Below are 24,461 nucleotides of genomic sequence, written 5' to 3' on the forward strand. Positions count from 1 at the left end.
GGCAAGACTCTAGAAATAGGAAGGGAACAGAGCCCTTCTGCTTCAGGGCAGGGGAACAGTCCCAAGACTTTGGCTATTCATCCTTTCCTTGACCTGTTGTAATACAATGACCCCCACAACATTGTTTGGTCAGATCTTTATGACCATAGAATCATAGAATAACCCAAGTCGGAAGGGACTCACAAAAAACAAGTCAGAAATCTTCATATGGAAACTGACCTCATAAGACCCTTCTGTCATGGTTTTTAAACTCCCTGAGCTTGAAGAAATAACCTTGACATAGATGGAAATCAAAAACAAGATGCATTTGCCATCAGAATTCCTTCATCAGAGCATAAATATTTGCTTATGACGGCAGAATGTTTTGAGTACTTGCCAATCACAGCAAGAGCTGAGCAGCAATATCCCCTAAGGTGTCCATCAGCATCAAACCTGGGAGATGTCAATGCATGATGCAGACTGAGGTCCCATGCTCTCACAGAAGGAAAGTACTGGCAAGGAAGCCTGTGGAGACCCAAACTGAGGCTCGACATGCATAAGTTAGGAAGGCTGCTGCCAAGGAAAATGAGAAGACTCAGACTGAGATCGCAAACCAAGATGCTGGTGTGCAGGTCTCTGGCTTTGCTGTGCTGGGTGAAGGAGGCAGCGACTGTGTATGATGTGACCAGGTAAACTACTTACTCAGCCTTGTAGCTGACCTAAAGGAGGAGGTGGAGAGGCTGCGGATTCCAAGAGGGAGATTGATTCTTTGTACCAAACCCTATCAGCTGTTTAGTCAGAGGAAAAGGAGAATGAGGGGAGACCTTATCACTCTCTTCCAGTATCTGAAGGGTGCTTACAGTGAGAGCATGGCAAGTCTCTTCTCATTGGCGACAAGTGACAGGACGAGGGGAAATGGCCTCAAGTTGATAAGTTTAGGTTGGATGTTACAAAACACTTCTTTACAGAAAGGGTAGTTAAACACTGGAATAGGCTTCAAAGGGAGGTGGTTGAGTCACCATCCCTGGATGTGTTTTTAAGAGCCATTTGGATGTGGTGCTCAGAGATAGGATTTAGCAGAGGATTGTTAGAGTTAAGGTACTATGGTTAGGCTGTAGTTGGACTTGAAGATCTTTGAGGTCTTTTCCAACATGGGTAGTTCTATGATTTTATGATGATTCTAAGGATGGGGAGCAAATCTTGAACTTTCACAGTAATTGCAGGGCAATAAATGTTGCCTCCAACTGCTCAGATCCTATCGGACTTGAGCAAAGAGCAGAGCAGAACCAGTGCCGAGAGAGCCAACTTCATAGGAATTTCACTATCACGTTTCTCTCAGCAAATCCCACACCAGTATGCAGGAACTTCTCAGACCCAGAATAACTGCTGCACTGAGGCAGACCCTACAACATCCTGCTATCCCTGGCAAAGGGGGGGGTAAATATAATTAAAAGATGAGGCTTACCTTCCAGGAGAGTCAATCTGCTGACAACACATGCAGTTAAAAGCAGCAGCAGCGAGCCATGGAAAAGCTGCCATTAGGCTGGGAGCTGCAGTGCCTGGGGTAAGGAGTCTCATTAGGAGGCACCCAACAGCACAGTCTCTCCATGAGTGACATGGACATCTCTCACTCGCAGTTAGGGAAGGAACTGTATGTATAGAAGGGGTAAGACAACACCACACGTAGCCTCGAGCTACAAGTGGGGCCTCAAAGTGAGACCATAATTTAGCAAACAAGTTACTTACCTGCAAACATGTCACGTACAGATACTGCTTTATTAGCTGTGTAGTGGCTTCTGGACAGGTAAGCAAGTTGGAGACGTGGCAGTCTGAATATCTATCAACAGCAAAAGCAGAACTCACCGGATTCGGCTCCACTCCTCCAGTCCATAGCAGGCACACATCACACTCCCACACCTCCAGCTCTTTCCATCTTTAGATCTTCAAAGCCTGAACTTCTAGGACCCCCAAAAGAGCTGGTGGAAGCCAGCACACAGCTCCTGCCCTTCATTCTAACACCAAGGCCAGGTCTGTGCATTGGAGGAGCTGAGCAGAGGAGCTCCACGGGGCAAAGTCACAGCATTATTTAGGATAGATTAACTAAAAGACAACCCTTGAAGTGAATGCTAACATTTTTTTCAGAGGCTCGTAATGCAGTCACAAGGCAGAGTGTTGTCAGCAAGTCCCCCTAACAGAGCAGCCGAAATACTGCAAGGAGCCATCCATCACTTCCAACACTGCAGAACAAACAAGCTTCCCTCTGCTTGCTCTCTGCAGCATCTGAACTCATTTCCTCGCCAGCCCTGCAGCAGGCCTCTGGCAGAGAATGTTTCTGGATCAAGAAGTTAAATTTGGAGTACAATTCTAAGCCACAGAAAATCAAATACCTCAGATGGGAAGCATTGTGCAACCCTAGAAACAGACACAGTTGCTCAATCAGTTGTAAAAATAGCCATAGGCCTGCAGCACTGCATGCACTGGGGCTCAGCTCCTCACAGCCCTGTGAGATGGATGAAGTTTTAAGCCAAGAAAAGCTCTGTCACTGCTTGGAATGAATGCAACTTACACAGCACTGCTCAGCTGACAGCCTGCCCCATTTTCCCCCTAAACATCTGAACTTTCTCTATTTGGACGAGGCCTGGGAAAGCTCCAGCTCTCACCAGCATTACTCCCACATACTTTACAGCATGGCCTCACATGGAGGGAATTCAATTTGTATTTTAATGATTAGATAACGTTTGTAATCTCCCATAGCTGAAGAGACACAGCCCATAAGGTCAACAGCGTGTACGGAAAGCAAGACCCACACGCTTGGATCTTATCACAGTTCACAGCATTGGCCAGTGGGAATCAAACATTGTAACGCAGAGTGGTGAACAGGTTACTCAAACTGATAAAAGATCGGAAAGGTTTTGTATGCTATGCACACAAGAGAGATATGAAGAGACATTCGTCTACACAGACACAAGAGATTTGTCCTCCAGAACAACCTTTAAGGTGCACACAATAAATCTGAAGGAAGATCTTGGAACAGTTTCTCATCCACGTTCTGCATGGCTCTGAGAGGCCCATCACAACACGCCTGAACAACACCTTGATAAAGAAACAAAACTTTATTTTGTAGATGTTGGAGAAAATACCTTAAAAAAAAAAAACAACCAAAAAACCCCACAAGCCAGGAATTGTCAATAGGGTCAAACAGCACCTTCAAACAGCAAACAAACCAACCCTCCCCAGCTCTGAGCCAGCAGCCACATGGCAAGAACAGAGCACAGCCCTGCACGGTGCAGCCACCAGATGCATCCTCCCTGCTGCGGGCTGGGACACCCAGAGTTCAGACATCCCCATGCAGCCAACACAAACCTTGGGAACAACCCGTGACCATTGAGAAAGAGGAATAAAGCATGAAGAGGAACCATCCATCTCCACCACAAAACCATCGTCTGCACACTGTTGTCTGTGTTCAAGTGAAGAGTGTGAGCCAGGTCAGAGCTTTCCCAGCAGAGCTCACAAGTGAGGACTGGAACCCACACCCAGGTCAGTCCTATTCAGCAGCAACTAAAGTTTCCCTACACCCACATTTGTTCACCCCAGAACTCACAACACATTTGCCCTGTCAGAAGGAAAAGCCAAACTCCAAACAACTTAAGATGTACGGTGGAAGGGAGAGGAGAAGGAGGGAAGAAAACCAGGAAGCTGGAGTGAGCCACACAGTGTCTTCCAGAGGATCCCGAGCAAAGTCCAAGACTGCAGCAGCAGGGATCTGAACCCACACGAGTGGGACATCATCACTGTACTCTGCTGTTCCAGCGATGCTTTTCCCCAGGCTTTAGCTCCCCCTGTGGGGCTCAGGGATGATCCCACACCTACATGAAATGAAGAATAGTTACAACCCAGCACTTCCCCTGAGCCAGAATAGGCTGGAACGAGGGGCATCCCCTGCAGCAGCTGGAAACAGGTATGGAGGATCCATTCCTAAAGCTCAGCCAGGTACCCCAAGCTCAGCCACCTTCACAACTAGCTCAGAACAGAACTGCTCCAGTCCTGGTTTTGATGGCAGGAAGGGATTGCATTACCACATGATGAACACTCGGGGCACTAAATACATCCAAACCATACAGTAGAGAAGAGGTGAATGCACAGCATTCAAGAGCTGCTCCACAGGGGAACCCTTTTTCTCCCTCTGTCAACTGCTGTTTCCCAACCCTTGCATTGGACTGTGAGGCAGTGAACAGGCAGGTTACCCAGAAGGATGGAATCAGCGTTGAGATACAGGCAGCCAAGTCTCAGGTGCTGGACAGCAGGGGCTTCGTCCGCTCGGGGTCTGGCACGTCCAGGCTCTCAGCAGGGTCTGGGTGCTGCCGGCTGCTGCTTGAGCTTCGCCAAGGCCAACCCATGTCATCATGGTGACAACAGCAAATGGAGGACAGCAGCCGAGCCCGGACCACACGCGTACAGAGGACAAACATGATACAGTTGGCACCTCCTTGAAACGTGTTTCCAATTCCCTGCAAGGGCAAGAAAGGAATTAAGCAGTGCTGCTCCTACTGGCACTTCCAAGAGAAGAGCACTTCCAAGTACTGCTGGGCAGACCAGCTGCAGTACTGTGAGTCAGCAACTGCCACCTACAAGAGGAAAACACCACAGAAAATACTGCCTTGCATCCAAAAGCAGCCCTGACTGGACAGGTATCCAGTGCTGCTGCTCTAAATCTGCTTCCCTTCCCCTACCAGCAGCCACACCGCTTGCATGTACTCCCAGTGCCCACTAGATGATGCTAGAACAGCACTGCTGAGCATCCCAGAGCAGATGCCAGCATCCTGGCACAAAGCGTGGCATTAAGAGCAACGGGGCTTTATCCCCCTCCCACACTTTCCTTCTAATGAATTGTCTCGACAACACTCACATGCAGGACAACCAGGACTGAATTCTGCACTGCGGGGGAGTTGCAGAGCGTCAGAATGAAGCGCACAGTGCTCCAGATGCGGAGGATGATGAAGATGACAGGGATGAGAATCAACTTCTTGTCTGCTGTGGAAGTCCATGGCTGAAGAGCAGGTGCTCTTGAGAGGATGGGACGATACTCTGAGAGAGCTGCACGCTTTTGAGGAGATGGAAGAGAGACACAACAGTGAACAAAAAGCCAGAAAGCCCCTTTTGTGCATAATGTATGTCACCCCCATAGCAGCACTGCCACCATTTCTCAGGTTGTGCCAGAACTACCCCTACAAAACCCATTGATTGAGCCTTAAGAGCATGCACTCCTCTTAGGAAAAGGCTTCTCCAGTCCAGAATGCTCTCTGTGCAGCTGCTTTGAGCACTGAGGGTGGCTCTCAGTGCTGCTGCCCACCAGGGTCAGAGGGGAGTGCGAAAAGCAGAGCATGTCCCTGGCAGAGCAGGAGGGTGAGCCTGGCTGGCAAGGATCAGCTTTCCAGACAGTCACGTTGCTGTCTTTGACAGCTGCTGGAACATTGAGTCCTGTCTGCTTTGTGTCTGGTGGGGGTGACAGGCACGAGTAAACCTGCCCCAGCTCCCCTGGGAAGGTTCAGGACTGTTAGAGCTCCTCAGGGGGATCCTACCCTGTGTTTATCCACTACTATCACTGCTATGGCTTCACCACAGCAAGAAGGTGTGCGCTGGCAACATTCTTCAGCACATTATCTGATTTCAATGGTTAGGTAAGGCCAGGGGCTTGGTACAAGTGGAACCGTATGGATGACTGATTAGAGTTTTGTCCCTCACACAATTCCAATTCCTATTGCAGGGTTCACATTTCATTCCACAACCCCTCAGGTTTTCAAGAGCCTTTCACATTCTTCTGGAGCAAAGCCACTGTATAACGATGCTATAGGCTGCTGAATCAGCGGTGGATATATTTCAGCAGCGTATGAAGAAATTCCTGTCTATAGAGCTGCTAAAACACAGCAAAAAGTTCAGAGCACCGGAGGATACAATCATATAATAAGTCTGTAAGCTGAGCTGCACACAGCAAAGCACTCACCGCCTTATTGATGTGCCTCTTGATCAGGATATAGAGCACGGGCAAAGTCACATAGGCCAGTATCTCCCAGACTTTCCCCGTCAGCAGCATCCACAGCACTCGATCCTCTGCATCCAAGTTGACCCAGCACCAGCCCACGGAAACATTGGAGGCATCGTAGCCAATCTTTTTCAGAGCCACAGCCACAATCGTAATGGCAAGGGGGACTCCCCAGCTGTGGAAAGAACAAGCAGCAAGGTCAGTCCCCATAAACCTTAGGAGAATCACAGCACCAACACACCTGCATCAGGCCTAGAGTGACAGCGACAAGCAAGTATTTGACAGCACATCGATGCGGAGCGTGAGCCCATGCAGTCCCATTTCAAATTCAACCTAGGTTCTCAACCCCAGAGGACACACAAAGGAAAGAAATACAACAATGTTCCATAATGAGGACCAGAACCTGGCCTGTGCCACAAGCAGTCAGGGCGCAGCAAGGCAAGAGAAATCCCATCCACTCCTCCCATCCATTTCTGGGGAGGCCCAAGGTTCAGCAAGCCAAAGCACAGTGCAATATGACCATCCTGCAGGAGCCAGCTGGCCCATTCACAGCTCTCAAAACATAAGCAGTCAAATCCTACTTTGGTTCCTAAGTGATGCTTGGCACAGGTGACAAAAATCTACAGTTCTATTATGTCATTTCTGCAATATTTGTTTTGTCACCGTTGGTGATAATAGTTGTGTATTGATTATTTTGTTTGCTTTAACGGGGGCACAGTCGATACTTTGAGAGCAAAGCAGTAGTTTCTGAAGGACAAAGGGAGAATTACTTGTCAGGAAAGCACTGGTGGTAACAGGATTTGAAGTAATCAAGCCGAGAGGAGCTAGTTTCACATTATTCGGAGCTGTTTTGTCTTAAGCTTCTTTCCTGACAGCAGATGATAATATAGGGAAGCATTTAGCAGAACAGTAACTGTGTTGATGTGCATGGTTAATTCACTCAGCATCTCAGGCTGCCCACAAGAAGCCATTAGCAAACACTGAAAGATTCCCCCAAAGCCAAATGTAAAACACCCAAGCCCTTTCCCAGCTGCTGTATATACCCAGGACTTTACATGTCCTGCCCCATTACAGCTCACATCACTTTGTGGCTGTAACACTGGCTTGCTCTCAGCTTAGCACACCTCCTGCCCTTCCCATATTCACCCTCCCAAAAAGCTTTTGCAGAGGCTTATGAGGCACAGAGCATAGATTGGGCTTCCAGCATGATCTTCCCAGTCTCTCCAGATGCATGAAGGAAAAAAGAAATGTATTAAGAAACTAATTTGCTTAAATAATCACCTTTACAGAGACCTGAAACTGAAAGAGAATGATACAGGAAGATAAAATGGGGTCAAGTTACTGGGTATAAATACAAAAGAGAGCAGTGTGAGGATATATAGACACATTAAGAGGCTACAGGATGGAGCAGCAGACAGCCAGTGAGGGTCTGGAAAGAAAAAGAAATCAGGTATCCAACCAGCATAAGGAAAAATGGGGAAGAGAACTGCCATACAACAGGAGCGTGATTTGAGCTTCCATTATCACTGCAGCAGCATATTGGGATCAGGAGGCGATCACAAGTACAAGGGACAACAAACTGAAAGGGAAGTTAGAAGGACTCTAGAGAGAAAGCAGGCATTTCAAGGAACTTCTTTATCTCCAGCTTATTTGGAAATGATTTAACAAAGTGGAAAGGAGAACAGACTCATGATTAGGTTTTTCTTAAGAAACCCTACTGGAAAATACCAGTGCTTCATAGTGATCTAAAAGAACCAGATCTGTATACAATATACACACCCAAAGCGTGCTTGAAGACTGGAATTAAAAGGATCCAAAAGAGCACAAAGTAGCAGAAATTCTGCTTCAGACCTCTAAGGGTAATTATGTAGGCTGGGCCTTAGATCTGAATGCCATCAATGTATCAATGATAAAAGGGAAAGCAGGCTGCAATTCCATCCCCAAGGCAGAAACAGCAGCACCTATTTCCCTCATACGACACCCCACAATCTATTAATACAAATACATACAATGCAGCATATCCTTCCAGATTAACAACTACTGCATTCATGCAAGTTAAGGCAAGAACCCTTACATTGCAGCTGCTCACGGCTCAAGCCCTGCTGGTTTTCTTGTCCTCAGCATGCCTGGGGTCAGATTGCTCAACACCACATTTTGATTTACTCTGGACAGGTGCTTTTTCTTTTCTCCCCCACCATTGGCTCTTGCGAGCAGGGAAGATTTGCCGCTGTCAGCCTGCACAGGTCAGATCCTACAGCAACATGCAGGCACTTCCCGCAGGGGAGCAGAGCTTTTGTTCTCTAAGAGAGAAAAGTCAGCTTCCAGAGCCCCATCACAAAGCATAAGCATTTCAGAGGTCAACAGCAATGGCTATCAGAGACGAAGCCTATCAGAGACGAAGCCAGCAGCAGTCCCAAGGTGTGATCTGCTCCACTCCTCACACTCAGCTTGGATCAGGTGCTCACAGCAAAGAAACCATGACCCAACCAAGTGATGCTTTGAGATTCAGGAACTCAGAACAAACAAGGCTGTCCAGAAACCGACCTTCTGGATCCCACAGTTTACACCCTTACAAGTCCTACAGGTATTTTCAAAGCAAACTGCAAACTTGTTTTCAAAGCTCATCTGAGATCAGCACAGATTTAAAACCAAAGCGAAGCCTGCAGTCGCCCTGTGCATCTCCAGGAGAGGTGAATGCAGTACCATGACTCAACTCAGCAAGGAACAAACCTGTTGATCAGGTTTCATCCTAGCAACGTGCTCATTTCCCTACAAAAATTCCAGGTATTGACTTCCAACAGATGTTTAGCCGGCTCTGCCCAGCAATAAGAGCAAAGTGTCTGGTTATGTTCAATGTTTGACACATACTCATTGCTACAAACACTCACTGGCAAGGACTGGGAAGCTCACATCCAACAGAATCCTGTCCTGCCTCCCATCCCTTCCAGGCCTGTATCTCAGCACAACTCTTTACACAGTGGTTGCTGTGTGACTGCACAGGCAACCTGCAAAGTGAGCTGCAGATCCTGACTGTGCAGCACAACAAGATTTTCCAGCCGTAACCACAGGATGCAGCCAGGAGGAACCTGAAGCATTGGAACATGTGGGGACAGCCCCCATCACACACCATGCCCAGAGTTTGTGTATACAGACAAGTTCTCAGGTAGTGATGGAAATGCAGGGAAGCAGAAGGAGGATGTGTCAGGAAGCGATGGGAAGAGAACAGGTCCATGATGGTCTGCTCTGCTTTTCATACATCATAAGGCAGGAAGATGCTCCAAACATCAGCTCTGGGCAGAATGTGAGTTACTTATGAAGTTGAAAAGAAAACGTGACATTCATTGAGAGGGCAGACCAAAGAAAACATACTGCTTTCCTTAAGCTGATGCTTTTTTCTTTTCCTTTAAACCCAATCATTCCTCACACAACATAGTGCAAAAGCCTGGCAGCACCGAGCACTGAGGGATCACTGTTTTGCTCAGCGCAGAGGTAGCACATGATTACCCAAGCTTAAATTGCATAATGAAGGCTTTTACTAAACACGATGTGGAAAATCAGCTCAATGAACAGCAGCAACCAAGACACCAAGCTCCACTGTGGGCTGCTTTGTGGGCTTTCAATCAAAGGTGCCAAAACAACCTTCCATGCTTCCATCCATCACAGTGTGGATGGTGCTCTCCCAGTAGTGCTGGGGTCACTAAGGGATGGGGGGACAGACAAACAGGCTGCCCATGTGGGAAATCTGGTTAACGGAGCTCAAACAGAGCAGAGATTGCAAATCAGTTTGGGCTGTGATTGCTGGGATGTGAGAGCAGGCTGCGGGGGGAAGAAGCCAGTTTTGAGTCGCTGTCACACTTAGTATGACTTTGAGCAAACTGTTTGAACATCTTCACAACTTCCCTTGGATGTGGTAGTGGGGAATAAGCAGGGTGGGTTAGTTGGGAAGCAGCAAACCCCATATTCCAAAGGAAAGTCGAGGAAGGCACCGTATCCCTATAAGGAGTGAGCAGGGGCCCGCAGGACCCACAGCACCCACCTCACGACATGGAAGCAGCAGAGCAAGCCCGAGCCGGTGGGCGAGCCCCTCACAATGGTGAGATAGAGGTAGAGGGCAACGGCCATGGTCCAGAAGAACGAGCTGGTGTTGGAGAAGGTGGACAGGGCGCCCTGCAGCACGCAGTCCCACGATGTCCCGTCGAAGTCCTTCAGCACCCCGTAGAAATAAGAGAGGGCGGACAGGAGATCGGCCAGGGAGAGGTAGAGCAGGAGCTCCCGGGGACGGGTCCGAAGCTCCGGCCACAAAGCGTGGGTGCCCACCAGGAGCCCGGAGCCCAGCGAGGACAACACGCACGAAGTCAGCACCGCCGCCCGCTCCGCCGCGTACAGCTGCGTGGGGGGCAGCGGCTGCGGCATGCCGGGCACCGAGCCGGGTAATGCGGGGCGGCGTGCGGGGAAAGAAAAGGGAGGAGGGCAGCGGGGAGGGATGGAGGAGGGACGGAGGGAGGCCGGCAGAGACGGAGCAACCCGCCCCGCCCCCGGGAAGCCCGCAGCCGGCTCGTTGCCTTAAATACAAGGCACAGCGGGACTGCCTGCTGCACCGGACGGCAGGAGGTTCGGAGATACATCCACCGGAACGACCACAGCGAAGCTCAAAGCTTTACTCGATTCCCTCGACTTCAGCTCAGGGGATTCGTAGTGCTTCAGGTGCAACCCTAACACAGCTTAAGCCTTTGCTGGACAGCAGCAGAGCATCCCAGCACTCATATTAACGCTGACCCACAGAACCCCATGTCCCACCCCACACCTCGACACCCTCCCAGCTTCTCTCAGCAGCATCCACCACAGCCCAGCACGTCCATCAGGGACAGAAAGATATTCAGAAAACAAGTTCACTGTTTGCATGTTGCTTTCTGCCACGGTGCACTTTCAGTTTTACATCCCCATCTTCCAAATTTAGAAGGGGATCCACAACGTTTTATTTCTTGTATTTTGACCAGTTCTGCATTAAGAACTGTACATCCCAATAACCAGCACTGAACTTCTTTATTTATTATTATTTTCTACACTATTGGCATTTTAGTGCAAACCACATTTAGAACAAATGCATTTTGGAGCCTGACATCTGCTGTGTGATCTCCATAGGAAAAGGAAGTTGCAGCAATGCAGACTTGCTTTTCCCCCCGAGCACAGTCTGACCCTGAAGCTCTCACTAAATGCTATTCCAGACTTTCTTTAGCTGCCATCTGACCCAAAGAAAACCACATGACGAAGTTCAGTCAGTGCTGCATTCCCACTGGTTGCTCTTACACAGTGTTTTTTTTTTGGCTTCCTCCTTTCCTTTGGTTTTTCTTCCTCCACTTTTACAGCACCAAAGAAACAAGATGCCCCCATAGCAAACATCCACATGGACCACCTCATCTTCTGAGCACTGGGTTTTTTGGAGTGATGGATGCAGCTTTACAATGCAGCCTCATTCAGAAGTCCAGCAAGATAATCCATTCCCACAACTCGTGGCCTGACCTGAGCTTTTACCATCATACAGAAGGAAATATCGGACATTTAACTTGGAATCTGATGATTAAATTGGAAACGCAAATTCCAACTCTGTCCTGTTTTACTGAGAGATGCATTTTGAGATAGAGACTATGGGAAAAGCACCTGAGCAAAGCCCTAGGTTCTTTCCAGCTCCTCTTACACACCTGTACATCAACTCTGCCTTCACCAAGGGCTGAGCAAACAGGATTGCTCTGGACACTTCAGACAGTGCATCACAGCTTCAGAGGACACACGTGAAATGAAGAGACTTAGCACAGCTTACAGCCTCACACCTCCCAACCCGATCCCTCTGCCCACGAGGGGTCACTGCTGCTCCAGGCTGCCATATCCCACAGCAGCACCCACCCCCAGCAGAGCTGGAAGCAAAGCACAGCCCAGGGTTTCACTACAAGCTTCATGGGCAACACTCAGGGCTGCTCGAGAAACTCCAGAACGATCAAAGATGATGATCAGAGCCTCCAGAGCTTCTCAGTAGCTGCTCCTCCCAGAGCACAGCTTCTTCAGCTTTAAAAGACTCAAGCAAAAAGTCTGCAGAACTCCCACATAGAGAACGAGATGCATTCCCTGTGCATCTATTTAGAACACTTACCAACAAGGCACAGCCAAACAGGTGCAGATAGTGCAGGCAGCTCTCGTGCAGCTCTTCTTGGCAGAAGAAAAAGCAGCTTTCGGAGATTTGAAGGGTTTTCCTTGGCAAATACTGAGGTCAAACAGCTCTGCGTTCACATGCATAAGGTCATGCTGGGAACTGGGCACAGTGGGAGGCTGTTATATACAGAACAGTTCTGCTGGAACCAGGATTGCAATCCATGTAGAATGACACAGAATACATATTACATACAGATTACATACAGCTCTGTGCTGGCTCTGCCCAGCAACCCAAGGGCTTCCCTTTCATCAGGGAGAGCTGCTTAGTCATTGTAAGCAGCTTTCCATTAGCACTGGAAATGTGAAGTCAGGCTGCAGAGACTACACAAAAATTCAAGCCAGCAACTGACAAAAAATAAAGCCACCACAGCAAGGACGGTTTGATGTGGGCAGAATGTAATTAGCTACACTGCTGGAATGCAGCCAGCACAATCAATGAATTAAGGATGGCCCCAGTGTTATGGCAGGTTTTCATTTCCAATTTAAATTAGGAGATTAATATGGGATGTCCCCGCTTGCTGCGGCTGCACAAAAATAAAGGCATTTACAGTCCAACAGTATGTCAAAAGAAAACACCATATTTCAGATGTAAGAGTTGTTGTCTATATGTTTTTCTTAGAAGACAACAATAGCAACAAGAAAATAGACTAAACACTTGTATTATGGGGGTGCAATCTTTACCATAGATTGAATTAGAAGTACACACAGTATCATGTGAGAGAAAGCTCTGCCCAGAGCCTGTAGTTATAACACAGATGAGACAAGGATATAAAAGCTAATAAGAAGCCTCCTCAAGTGGAAGTCACGAGGTTTGCCAGCTTCTCTGGTCCCTGTGCCAGAAGCCTCGTTCAAATCTTCACACAAGTTGTTTGAAGTACAAAGCAGCAAAGAGACAATTCTGCAAAGGGGAAATGGTGTAAAACAGAGCTCAGGAGTTCAGTTCTTTCATTAACACGAGGCCACTCAACCACTACAGTTCAGGGTCACCTTCAGATTCTGGAAATGTGCAGTAAAGCACCAGGCCACACTCCTCACCTTCAGTGAGCCAAGCCTAAATGTTTGCATTTAAACCATGTGCAGATCCTCACCATGTGCAGGTGCTGACTGCTCAGGTCCCAGACTTGTGGGCAACTATTACTATCTGTCTAACTAGGGGATCAACCACATCACATCAATGACACACAGCTTTCAGTGCTGTTTGCATCATGGGTTTCTTCCCAAGGTAGCAGAGAGCATATAGAATATAATTTGCAATGACATCTGCAATGTGTCAGACACAGACACTACTATCCATCCTGGTTCGAACACTACCACACCAAAGTTAAGGATCAAAGCACTGTTATATACTGTAACTCAAACCTTCTAACTGTATTAACACAAAGTTGCTCAGGAATTACAGAGTAAGTGAGACAGGTTGAGCTCCATGTGTTTGTCCATCACTCTGCCACGTTCCAGTCTGTATATCATACAGAGTAGCATTGTTTTGGCCAAGAGCACTATAAAAGGCACTTACAGAGAATACAGAGAGGCACTCTGCAGTGCAGTGATTTTTTAAAGCCATTTATTACCTATAATGCAGTAAAGTTAAAAAGCAGAACCACATCCTGCTTCTCCCCAGAAAGCGTGGGACTGACTGCTATCTTTGTTCAATGAAGAATAAACCTAAAGCTAAAACACCATCAAAAGTAATAGTCAGTCAATGAAAGCTGGTGTACTAACTCCAAACATTTGCTTCATGACAAACACCCTGCAAAGGTAGAGATGAAGCTTCAGAAGAGTTGCAACAGAAGGATACTCTGCTCCCTTCTGGCCACCCATCTTCTAAGTGCAGAACTTTTATAGACAGTTCGTAAAGTTGCACAACTCCCTGTAATTGGTGCAATTATGTTCATGTCTGGAAAAAAAAGAAGGCATACAGAAGTGTAGGCAACCAAAGTCATAGCTCATGTTCTTAAAAAGGCTTAAGGTTTGACATCCCTGGATTATGACACCCAGCCAAGTCAGCAGGAACCATAGAATATTAAACAAAGCCAATCTCTTTACATCAGAATTAATGAAAGCTCTCATTCTCTGCACAGGTACTGTAAGTGTCAACTAGATTTTGGCAAGGACTTGCCCTCTGCTGAGCTTGTGGAGCCCCATTCCCCACCCCCCACAATAGCTGCTATCACCCTAAATTTGTCTTCAAGAAATCTCCCTCGTCTCACTCCTACAGACACAAGTTAAGGAGAAACAGCTGATTGCATCACTAAAATCTAGTTCCTCTCCAGAAAGATCAGCTAAGGGTGCCTGACTACTGACTGCATATACTTGCTATATATACCTGCTGACCAGCAACCAACAGAAATGATGACTACAAGTGAGCTGTTCCCATAGCTCAAAACCAACTTGACATTACCAGCCTGACCCTGAAGCTAAGATGAATTCTCGCTAAAATCAGGCCCTTCTCCCAATATTTAGTATTGCTTTTTTGCAGTGTTAGTAGCAGGAATTTTGTTCTCAGTAATACTCATGTGGAAAGGAAAAAGGAATAGCAATTCAAATTGCAACATTTATCTTCTTTTCTTCATTTGTGCCTGATGCAGTGGCCACATCCTGCAGCATTTCTTAAGTGAGCCCTCTGCTCCTTCAGACAACCCAAGCTCCCATGCAACACAGCACATCTGGGCAGCAACCCAACCAGGATCCCCATCTACCTCTCATGCCAGGGAGATCTGAGGCAGGCCCAACAATGTGTAGCACTTCTAGGGCAGTATACTTGCTGATTGCTTCCTTAACTATTGCTCACAACAACCAGCTAAGACACTGCCAAAGAAACACTCACAGCTGGCATCACGCAAGAAGAGAAGTGAGAGCAGGATGTTCAGTCTTCTCCTTTCTTCTCATTCACAGAAGGGAAGAGTCTGGGGACAAAGAAGGAGTCAGTGATGCAACTGCAACAGTACTAACAGAAACAGCTCTCATGGGAGAAGAAGCTCAAAGCTACAAGCTGACAGATACTCTGTTCTTGACCACCAGTCTTGCATTACAAATACTAGCAAGATAAACCAGTTTCCATGTCTGCAATCTCTATCTCAGCTCCCAAATTTCACACAACACCGTTCAGGCAAGACAGCAGAACAATGAAGTGTTTCCAGATGCTTAATAGTTTAAAGCACAAGACTGTTTGAACTCTTGCTGGGTTCACTTGATTGCACAGCTTTGCTCTTAAGTCACATGTTGTGTTAGAAGGAAAACTCACTGGAAACACAACCATCTGCAAAAAAAAAAGAAATGAAAAAAGGAACCAATACTCACATGCATTAAAGCCATTTGAGTTTCCTATTATCCATGTCGAACAGCCTGAGGTGCTCTAGATGTGGTGTTATCCAGCAGTCCTGCACTCCTCAGTTCCTGGAAACATCTGAACATGTGAGAAGGCAACCTTCAGGGCAAAGCAGTTCCTCAACTCTTGCATCACAGCCTCACAAGCAGGTTATTGCTCCTAGGGAGCCTTGTGTGACACTGCAATATAAAGGTAAAATATGCTGTATGATTACAAGTTCACTTCGGCTTTCACCAGCCCTCTGTTTCTTTCAGCAAGGCTCTGCTAATGCTCCATACACATTCTGAGACATTCAAGCCTTCTCTGTCCTACTGCTCCCCATGTTAGGAACACCAAAAGTTCAAAGAAGATAAGTTTGCATTTGGATAGCAAGATGCAGCACCATGACAAAATTCTTTCCTGCTCTGATGTTTCACCTTGCATCAAGTATTGGAAGCCTTCCATCTCACAAAGAAAAGTGGGAGCTTCAACTGAAAGGCAAGACTCAGCAACACCTCAAACTGAGAAGCAGGTGCTAAAATCCCAAGCCCCTGGCTGTCACCGAGCCTTCAGAATGGCGAGCATCCATTGTACATGCTCTTCCAGAGAACACACAGTAACCCAGGACAGACCTGTTGGGTTTATCATGAAGTCATGAGATGAAGTTCAGTGGCTTCCATTGAACAGTATGGCAATGCAGGTGACAGAGAGAACTCGTGTCCTCTATATACTGTGATAGGTGACTGACAAAGGTAAAATGAAGAGCTGCAGCTGCACACCAATCAAACACTACAGCACAGCACAGATACCCACCAGGCACTTCGATAACAGAACAATGGCTCCATTCCCTGTGTCCCAGAAGACAGCAGCGATTAATTAACTAATCACTTCTTGATTGTAAGCCTTTTCACCCTGAGGAAGAAAGCAAACAATTCCAAAACATCAAAATCAAGACCTGACAACAGTCCCTTCATTCTTGCCCTGAAAATGTGTCCCACTCTGGAACTAGCTGTCTGTTTAAACAATGACCTAATCATCCATCCAGCATTTCCCATCAGAATCAGAACAAACCAGACTACCTCAAAGGCAATTACCAGGTCAGGGACGAGCACAGCTACAGAAGAGCAAAGCAATCAGGTACAGAAGAGGAAGATACTACTTCATCTCTCATCCTCCTCTGGGGAGAAATGAGACTGCAGAATTGGCTGTTCTGGGAACCGTAGAACTTTTTTGAGCCACTAAAAATTAAGCACAACAGGGCCAGAGAAAGATGCTTTGGGGGACAGCCTTGTATCCGTGCGGCAGACAGCGATCCTGCTTTTAGTATTTCAAATCATTTGACATCCCTTCTGCCACTTCTTACCTGTAGGAGTTTCACTGCTTTAGGAAAAGCACAAATGAAACACCCAGCTGAAACTGTCTGCTGCTGTGGGAGGGCATGGGCAGCAAGCTTTCAAGTCTCACAGGGAAACCAAGCAGTCTGGCTAGTCCGGAGCTGGAAGAACTGTACAGAAATGCTGGTCAATCAGCTGAGGACCTCTCTTGGTTCAGCAGCTTGTGTAACACCAAATCTTTTTCACCTCTTTTTAGTCTAATACCTGGCAAATTTACTGTTATTGTGTACACAAGGACAGCATTCTGCTTTAGTGAACTGGGACTGGAAACAATGAAAACACAATGCAGGTTAGCATGCAGGAGTACAATTTAAAGCCAGGGGTGCCACTGGAAGCTTACATGTCACATTTCTACCTGTATTTACCAGGTAAGGGCTACAAATTCCCCTTCAAAAGGCAGTTTGCCCTTTAAACTAGATAACACAAGACTTGCTTCACTTCACAGTGACCTCAGTGTTACCCTGTGGGTGACAAAGCAACAGGAACAAGTTTGTTGGATCACATAACAGCACACAGAATTGGCCAGTAAAGAAAGCATAACTATAAAACAAGCTGAGGGGTGTGGAGGATGGTAATTCTCTCCTGTTACGGAAATACTGCATTCCAAGAAAGGTAAAAAGTCCAGTCAGGTAAGATTTGCAGAATCACTGTCATCACTGAGCTATGTGATACCATAAGCTGCGTTTCATCAAGCACATTTATTTCAAGTTCACTCCCTGCACTGTCATCTTCCTTTTGTCAAGGGGAGTTTTAAGCTTCAACTGACCCACTCACAAGCCTTGAGCTGGTACCTGAACAATTACCCAGGGCTTTTCTGAAGGTGGAAACAACTGCTGGAAGCCTGATGCAAGCAGATCCTCTCTCACTGGGGATTCAAGTACCCCTGTTTTAAGGCTAAGCAAAACTCAAGTTTCACCTGTGGAACTTCTGGGTGAAACTCAGCAACAGGAGGAAACTCAAATGAAAAGATTAAATGACAGTTTTCAAAGTTCAGAAATATTTATGTTAGAAGACACTCCTGCACATCAGCCAGCTCAGCTGCCTACTTAAAGCAAGGCTAAATTCTAAACTAGATCAGGATACTCCAATCTTTTCATACAGGCATATCAGAATCCCTGTCTATTTCTACAGCACAGACTCAAAAGCTTTGTCTAGCTGAGCCTACTCTGCTGACTAGGATGAACTACCATGCCTAGAAAAACCATCCTCAAGCCATCTAATAAACCTCCTGCAGCAGCTGCAGAACAAGAGCAAATTCTGTCCCAACTCCTAAAGCTGCTTGGCTTTGCTATTATCAGCCTTCAGGTAGAAGAGTAAACATCTTACTTGTCCAAATAGTTTTCCTTACTTGTAATTTAAAAGACAGGTTCCTTATTTTAAGATCATACATTTGATGAATTCTGACTTTGATTTAACACATATCCCTACAATATGCAGATCCTGGGTTTTGGGTTAGTTTCTCCTACGTTTTACAAACTAGTTTTTATTATAACATCTCCTACTGTAACATCAGGGGGGATGCAAACAAGTTGTCCATGGAACAGTCCTACATTACAACTCCTACAATGCTTATTCAACATGGTCGTACTTCCTTCTCATCTCCCAGCTTCCTACAGAATACTAATCCCCCAAGCACAAGACAAACTGCTTAACACTTCCCATTTGCCTTCAGTTAATCACAGAGGAGAAGCTTTCCTTATGAGATGGAGCCCTAGAGGAGAGATTTACCTGTTCCTTACCATTCTGTAGGAGGTGATCCTGCAGGCAGCAGCACCCCAGGTCCATTGGAGCTCCATTCTGACTCCAGCCTCCTGCTGCCAGCGCTGGGACGGTGCTCCAGGGAGGTGCAGACACCTGCTTGGTTATTCAGAGTCACTGCTAACTCAGGCAGTTCCGGCTTTCTTGATAGAGCTGCAACTCAACTCCACCCCACCTTCTGCCACCAGTCCTGCAGGCCAGCCTCAAGGCTGTAGGAACATGGGGCAATGCCTTCACAGTGAGTCACGGGCTGTCTGAAACAAAGCAGAACTAAGGGAAAGCACAGCACACTACCAATACCAACTTCTTTCTGTAAAGACAGGCAAAAATTGCCCAGGATGGGTAAGCAGCAGGCAGATCAATGGGCACAAGGCAGTGCCATAGCTTGCCACATTCTTAACCCTCCTTGTTTTCAGCTAGCCACTCAGTTCAGAGCAACACAGCCTTTGGTAACAGGTTCACTTCTCCCACCCCTTAAAAGGCATGGGAATTAAAATCTACCACATCTCATCCAAATCAATCTTCACTTGCAGGTCTTGCTGGGCCTGGCTAATCTCACTGGCTTATGCAACATTAAATCCCCACATTGAAACAAGAAAAAGCCACTGAATTATCATACACCTTGCTTACTGAGCTCCTCCACATACAGTGCAGGAGAAACCCTCCCACACACACAGTGCACTGGACTCGTACCTTCCTCCACAGCAGAGTTAAGCAATTCATTTGCCAGGTAAGAGCAGGCACTACAGCAGCTTTCCAGTTCCTAACAGAGCTAAAATAGAGCTAGAGAGGGGTCAGGTCCCAGGGAGCACAGTGACAGGGCAAGGGGTAACAGCTTTTATCTAAGAGAGGGTAGACTTATATTAGAAGTAAAGAAGAAATTCTTCACTGTGGAGGTGGTAAGGCTGACACAGGATGCCTAGAGAAGCTGTGGATGCCCCATACACCATTTGCACGAGGCCCATGGCAGAAGGGTTGGAACTGGATGATCTTTAAGGTCCTTTCCAACCCAAGCCATTCTAGGATTCCATGCAACTTGTCTTTTGATCCGGTTTACCCTGCCCTTCACCTCCACCTCTCTCCTAAGGAAGCTCAGAGATACCCAGCACTCACACGTTAATTCCAATGGTGAGCTCTTTAAAACAGCCCAGTCTCACTGTCAGGACAGCCAGCACCTGTGTTATCAAGAGAGCTGACACACCTTGGTGTTTCACACACTGAACTTCCCACATATTATCCCTTTCCTTTCCACAACGCTCCCTCACTCCCAGAGCTTACCTAACTTTAACAAAACCCACACAACTTGAATTTCATCACCCAAAGCCTTTAGCAGAAGCTCACATTCTGACACATATTGCTCCACGGCCATTTGTCAAATGCCATTAACATTGGATCTTCCTGTATAGCACCTTAGAGAAGGGCTTTACAAGTATTCTGTTCTGGAGCATACAGAAGCAGCTCACAGCTCTGCTAACAGCTGAGTTAGCTCTCACATCTACACAAGTATCATTAATCTCCATAGAAATGTGGCTCAGAATGATTTCCAGCAGTGACTCCTGAAAAAGACGGATCTATCCAAGGCTGTGACACTGCTATAGCTCCTGGAAATAAGGATACTCCATCCCCTGGCTGGCTCCATTCTGCAGCAAAGCATCCAGGCTGTTATGGAGTCCTGCTTATTCAGTGCATGAGGAGAGAGGTGGGCAGAGCACAGTGTGCTGCAGCTCCCAGGGCTGTGCACCACACCTAAGCACCCATGAGTCATTAACCAAGCAATGCATGAGCATCAGCCATAGATCATAAACCCGGATTCAAGGGCTTCCAGCAGCGCATGCTTACTCTGCATGCCAGTCAAGAAGCCTGTGGTTTTACAGCCTAGGTAGGCCTGGGAAAGACAAGGTTTAACCAAATCAAGTAGTTTCTGACCTGCCCCCTGCAATACATCTGCTGGGACCGGGGAGATACCGCCAGAGTGACTCACAGCACACATTTCGCTTTGTCACAGTTCTGTCCTTTCCTGCTTGTCAAGCACAGCTTCCTCCTTTGCCAGAGCAATGAAGGATCTCTCAGCCTCCACCTGGATTTGCCTCTTTCTTCTCTTCCAAACCCACATGGACAGAAGTTGCCATCATCCTCTATGCTGAAAGGTGCTCCCCATGCACCACCAAACCACAGGGGAGATGTGAAGACCAGGATTGTTTTCAGCACTTTCTGGCTTCCCCATCTGTGTGAGCAGATGAGATACACACTGATACCAAGGCTGGGGAAGGGCACAGTGCTGCCTGCAGCACAGCTAGGGAAGCTCCCCTAGAATGACAATCATAACCAAACAGTACATGCTCCCATGTCCCATGGGCAGAATGGGAACACCACCAAGCACAGGCCTGTGCTGGTGCACACAGATGTACTTCAATGAGCTCTAATGGGCTGGGGTACTGACTTACCTCTGATCTGAAGCGACTCCTTGTGTCTTCAATTCTCATCTGAACCAGCAAGCCTTCACCTCCCATGTAATCTAATAGCTGCCTGGATACCACACAATACCACCGGGCAGTCTGCACAGACACCTGAGCAGGTGAGCAACACAGAGGGCACCCACGGGCAGGTATAGCTAAGGTGCTCTCTCCTGCTCAATAGAAGGATAGAACAGCACACAATAGAGCTCTCCTTGCCCACGTTACCCTTTAAATTATAAAATGTCTAGGAGAACAGCCTATAGAGCCAGCAGCATCGCTGGAAATAGGCTGCCAGCAGCAGGCACCGCACGCAAACACGCACCTGGGCGCAGCAGGCAGGACGCAGCGGGGGCTCGCAGGGCGCAATGCCGGCCCGGGGCTGCATCCATCCGCAGCCGATAAGAGCTGTTCAGGGCCGGGCAGAAGCTTGAACAAGCCCAGACAAGTCCCACGGAAGCCTCTCCCCCCCTCCCGGCTGTGGGTCACACCGCTCCAGCCCCACTGCCCGCCCCGTCGGGGGGCGGAAGGCTTCCCCGCTTCCCCAGCCTGCATGGCCACCCCTGCAGCGATCTCGGAGGGGGCTGTTTCACCTCGCACCCGAGCGGCTTTTAATTGCCAGCTCACAGTGGATGCAACAGCATCTCCCGCATCTGTTTCTGCTCAGCCCCGCTGCTTTCAGTTCCTCCTGCTGAACCCCTCCCTGCACTGCTGGGCAGCTCCAAAGGTTTTGTTTGTTAAGGGCATAAATTTGACGAGTCACTCTAGCAAGCCCGGCTAGACCCTGCCAGGCTGCAATGACCTGCTCTCAACCTGTACATTAGGAAAAGAAATCCACTAGTTCCCTATTTTGGGAAGAGGGGCAAGAATTAAAATGTCTATTAAACACACTCCAGGCCAACATTTACCATCCTCCCATGGATTTTAAGTCCTCTTGGCCAGAGTGACAAGCATGGGAGGGAAGCCTATTCTAGAAGTAAGAAAAAGGCTGAATATAAGAGGAGGTTTGTGCCCAGCTGCCCTGAAATGCCAGCATCTCCCTGTCAGCAAGGCTATGGTTTACCAGGGGATGAAAATGCCTTATCTCTGCCTCTAAGCTAATGATTCCCACAGGTTTTATATAAACAAGTAATTACTTGTTGGCTTATTTACAAACAGCAATTGATTGCACCTTCCATTTAGAAAGTGCCACAAACACCAAAGCTTTCACCAGAGGTCAAATGCCCCCAACCCTGCAAGTCAGTGCCCAGCAAGGGCTGCTTCTGATAGCCCAAATGAACACAAAAAGCTTTAAAAACAAAAAAACACTTTAAAAAGGCAACAGTAGCATAGAAAGATGAGAGGTCGCCTGAGTGAACCACACTGCAATGACACAGCTTGGATTAGTTGTAACACTTGTGTGTGTAAAATGACTTTACCCCCCCTCTGATCCCATAGAGCAGCCATCACCAGGAGCATCATCTCCCTGCAGCTCCAGAGAAGTATCCCCAGATGCACACCTGAGGCTGGAGCTGGTTCCTTGGGGTTGGCATTATGGCATCACCGCAGGTTAAACAGGCCTGGAGCTCCCTCTGAATGCAGGGTTTGAAGCCAAATGCTTGGGATTTGGCAAGCACAGGTGGGTATTAGTCGGACATAACCCAAGGAGATCTAAATACTGTGAATACGCATTTATTTGCAGCCACTACAGAACAAGGGAATTCTGATCGCTGCCCGGACAGTTCAGACACTTCAGAGTTGAATAGAAAGATTAAGCTTAACAACCTCATTAAAGCACAGATATCTGGAAGCCAGCAATCCAAAGCTCCCCACAGGCACGCTGGCACCAGGAATGAACAGTTTTTGAAGGCAGACTGGCATCCTGCCCCACGAGGGGCAACTGCTGCCTCTAACCTGAAAGAGCTGTCGCCACTTCAGAGCCATAATCCTTCCCAGGCTCATAAAGGATGGATATCACCAATGGAAGCTCTCCAGAGTGCAGAGAGCAGCTAACAGATGTAGTTTCAGCTCAGCTTACACTTGATGAGTTTAAGGCCCTATGACTCTTAAGAAGCACTTGAACCCATCTCATTGACATTGGGCGCCCTTATTGCTAAACCAAGCTGCCTTCAGACAACCTGCTTACAGGGTAGGAAGCACTGCTTGGAGAAGTGCTGAATGCTGCTGCTCCAGGACTGCAGCTGCACAACTGCAGCAGATGGAGGCAGAAAAACCCAGGCTGAAGGCCAAGTGTAGAGATGCAGCTTCAACTAAACAGGTAACTCATACGTTACCTTCACTGTTATCCTTAATCACAATATCATGCATACAGATGTTGGCAGTAGGTTTTAATGCCAGCTAAGACAGATATTTAAGTACAGGGAGATTACTTACCCTCTCCAAAGTGCCAGTCTGTTGATCTCCATCCTACATCCAAGACATGATGCATCATTCTGCCACTCCACCTGCCAAGGGCAAAACAGTACCATCAGATTGCTGCATTGCTCCACACTACCTCAGTACCTAGTCTCTCCCCTTAGAAAGGACTTTCCTTTAACACAACAAAGTCCAGGTTAAGCAGGTAAGGAATTCAGGCTTTCCCCAAAATACATTTCCAGGTATCCTTCAGAAGAGCAGGTAAGAACAGCAGGACTCTGCAAACATCCACTTCTGCCAAACATAGAAACCATTTGCCTTAAATGCAGCTCTGGCCTGGTAATGGACATAAATACTGCATGTACAACAGCATTTATTGTGTTCACAGTTGTATTTATTATATAAAGAATTCATGCCTACTCAACAAGCCCTTTGGCGTTGTCTCATGAGCACTTCCCAGAAGCGAAGTGTAAGATGGCTGAAATGTAGCTCAAGATCTTCATAGAAACCTGACAAACCACAGTAACCTGTTTTACATCTGCCCTTGTGGAAATAACTTGGTTGGAGTCTAAGCTGGAAACTTCAGCAACAAGTGAATGGGAAAAGCATCTAACTGATGTGTCATATGCTTGAACAAGTGCCCTCAGTTTATCTCACATACTTCAGCAGAGATGGATTAACTGTCTGTGTGTATAAACTCAAAGCCTGTGTTATCAGAAGTTAACACAAGTATCAGCTCAGCAAGGGTGTGTTAGCCTGACTCAGATACCTCTTTATTTGCCATTGTCTGAGAGCATGAAGGCACATTTCATCTGCCAGCTGGACCTGAAATAACAGCTGGGGTCTAAACATATCATTACTTCACTCAATGCTGAAGTTTTGCCTGTAGCAACTGAGTGGATGAAGGTTGGAGACCAGGACTCATTAACCACTCAGAACCTGAATGTAAGCCTAAGAGAAGCTGCCAGTGGAGG

General features: G+C 47.3%; 1 protein-coding gene across 5 annotated transcripts; it reads right to left on the bottom strand.

Moving 5' to 3' along the window:
• Window positions 1–3,073: 3,073 nt before the first annotated feature.
• On the bottom strand, window positions 3,074–23,825 carry GPR157 (G protein-coupled receptor 157). 5 transcript variants are annotated; one of them, XR_004309466.1, is made up of 8 exons: window positions 23,506–23,825; window positions 18,661–18,933; window positions 16,891–17,031; window positions 16,341–16,439; window positions 15,521–15,727; window positions 15,048–15,126; window positions 12,165–14,117; window positions 6,082–6,194 (listed from the first exon to the last, which is right to left on the bottom strand). XR_004309466.1 is itself a non-coding variant. In XM_015882781.2 (5 exons), the coding sequence occupies exons 1-4, from the start codon at window positions 10,430–10,432 to the stop codon at window positions 4,266–4,268; spliced, it is 1,008 nt and encodes a 335-aa protein (XP_015738267.1). In that variant the 5' UTR covers window positions 10,433–10,511; the 3' UTR covers window positions 3,074–3,845; window positions 4,224–4,265. The 5 variants fall into 5 exon arrangements, 1 of the variants encoding a protein (XP_015738267.1); XR_004309465.1 differs by lacking the exon at window positions 23,506–23,825 and adding an exon at window positions 21,124–23,462; XR_001559289.2 differs by lacking the exon at window positions 23,506–23,825 and having other exon boundaries at window positions 18,661–21,101.
• Window positions 23,826–24,461: the final 636 nt, after the last annotated feature.

Source organism: Coturnix japonica, chromosome 21, assembly GCF_001577835.2.
Source record: "Coturnix japonica isolate 7356 chromosome 21, Coturnix japonica 2.1, whole genome shotgun sequence".
Classification (NCBI taxonomy): domain Eukaryota; kingdom Metazoa; phylum Chordata; class Aves; order Galliformes; family Phasianidae; genus Coturnix; species Coturnix japonica.

Bases quoted from the DNA above. Each gene is read 5' to 3' on its own strand.
- GPR157 (XM_015882781.2), bottom strand. From the start codon at position 10,432: ATGCCGCAGCCGCTGCCCCCCACGCAGCTGTACGCGGCGGAGCGGGCG. The intron at 5,081-5,980 runs GTGAGTGCTTTG...TCTCCTCAAAAG, and splicing joins AGAGGCACATCAATAAGGCG to CGTGCAGCTCTCTCAGAGTA. The intron at 4,488-4,885 runs GTGAGTGTTGTC...TTGCCCTTGCAG, and splicing joins CAGTCCTGGTTGTCCTGCAT to GGAATTGGAAACACGTTTCA.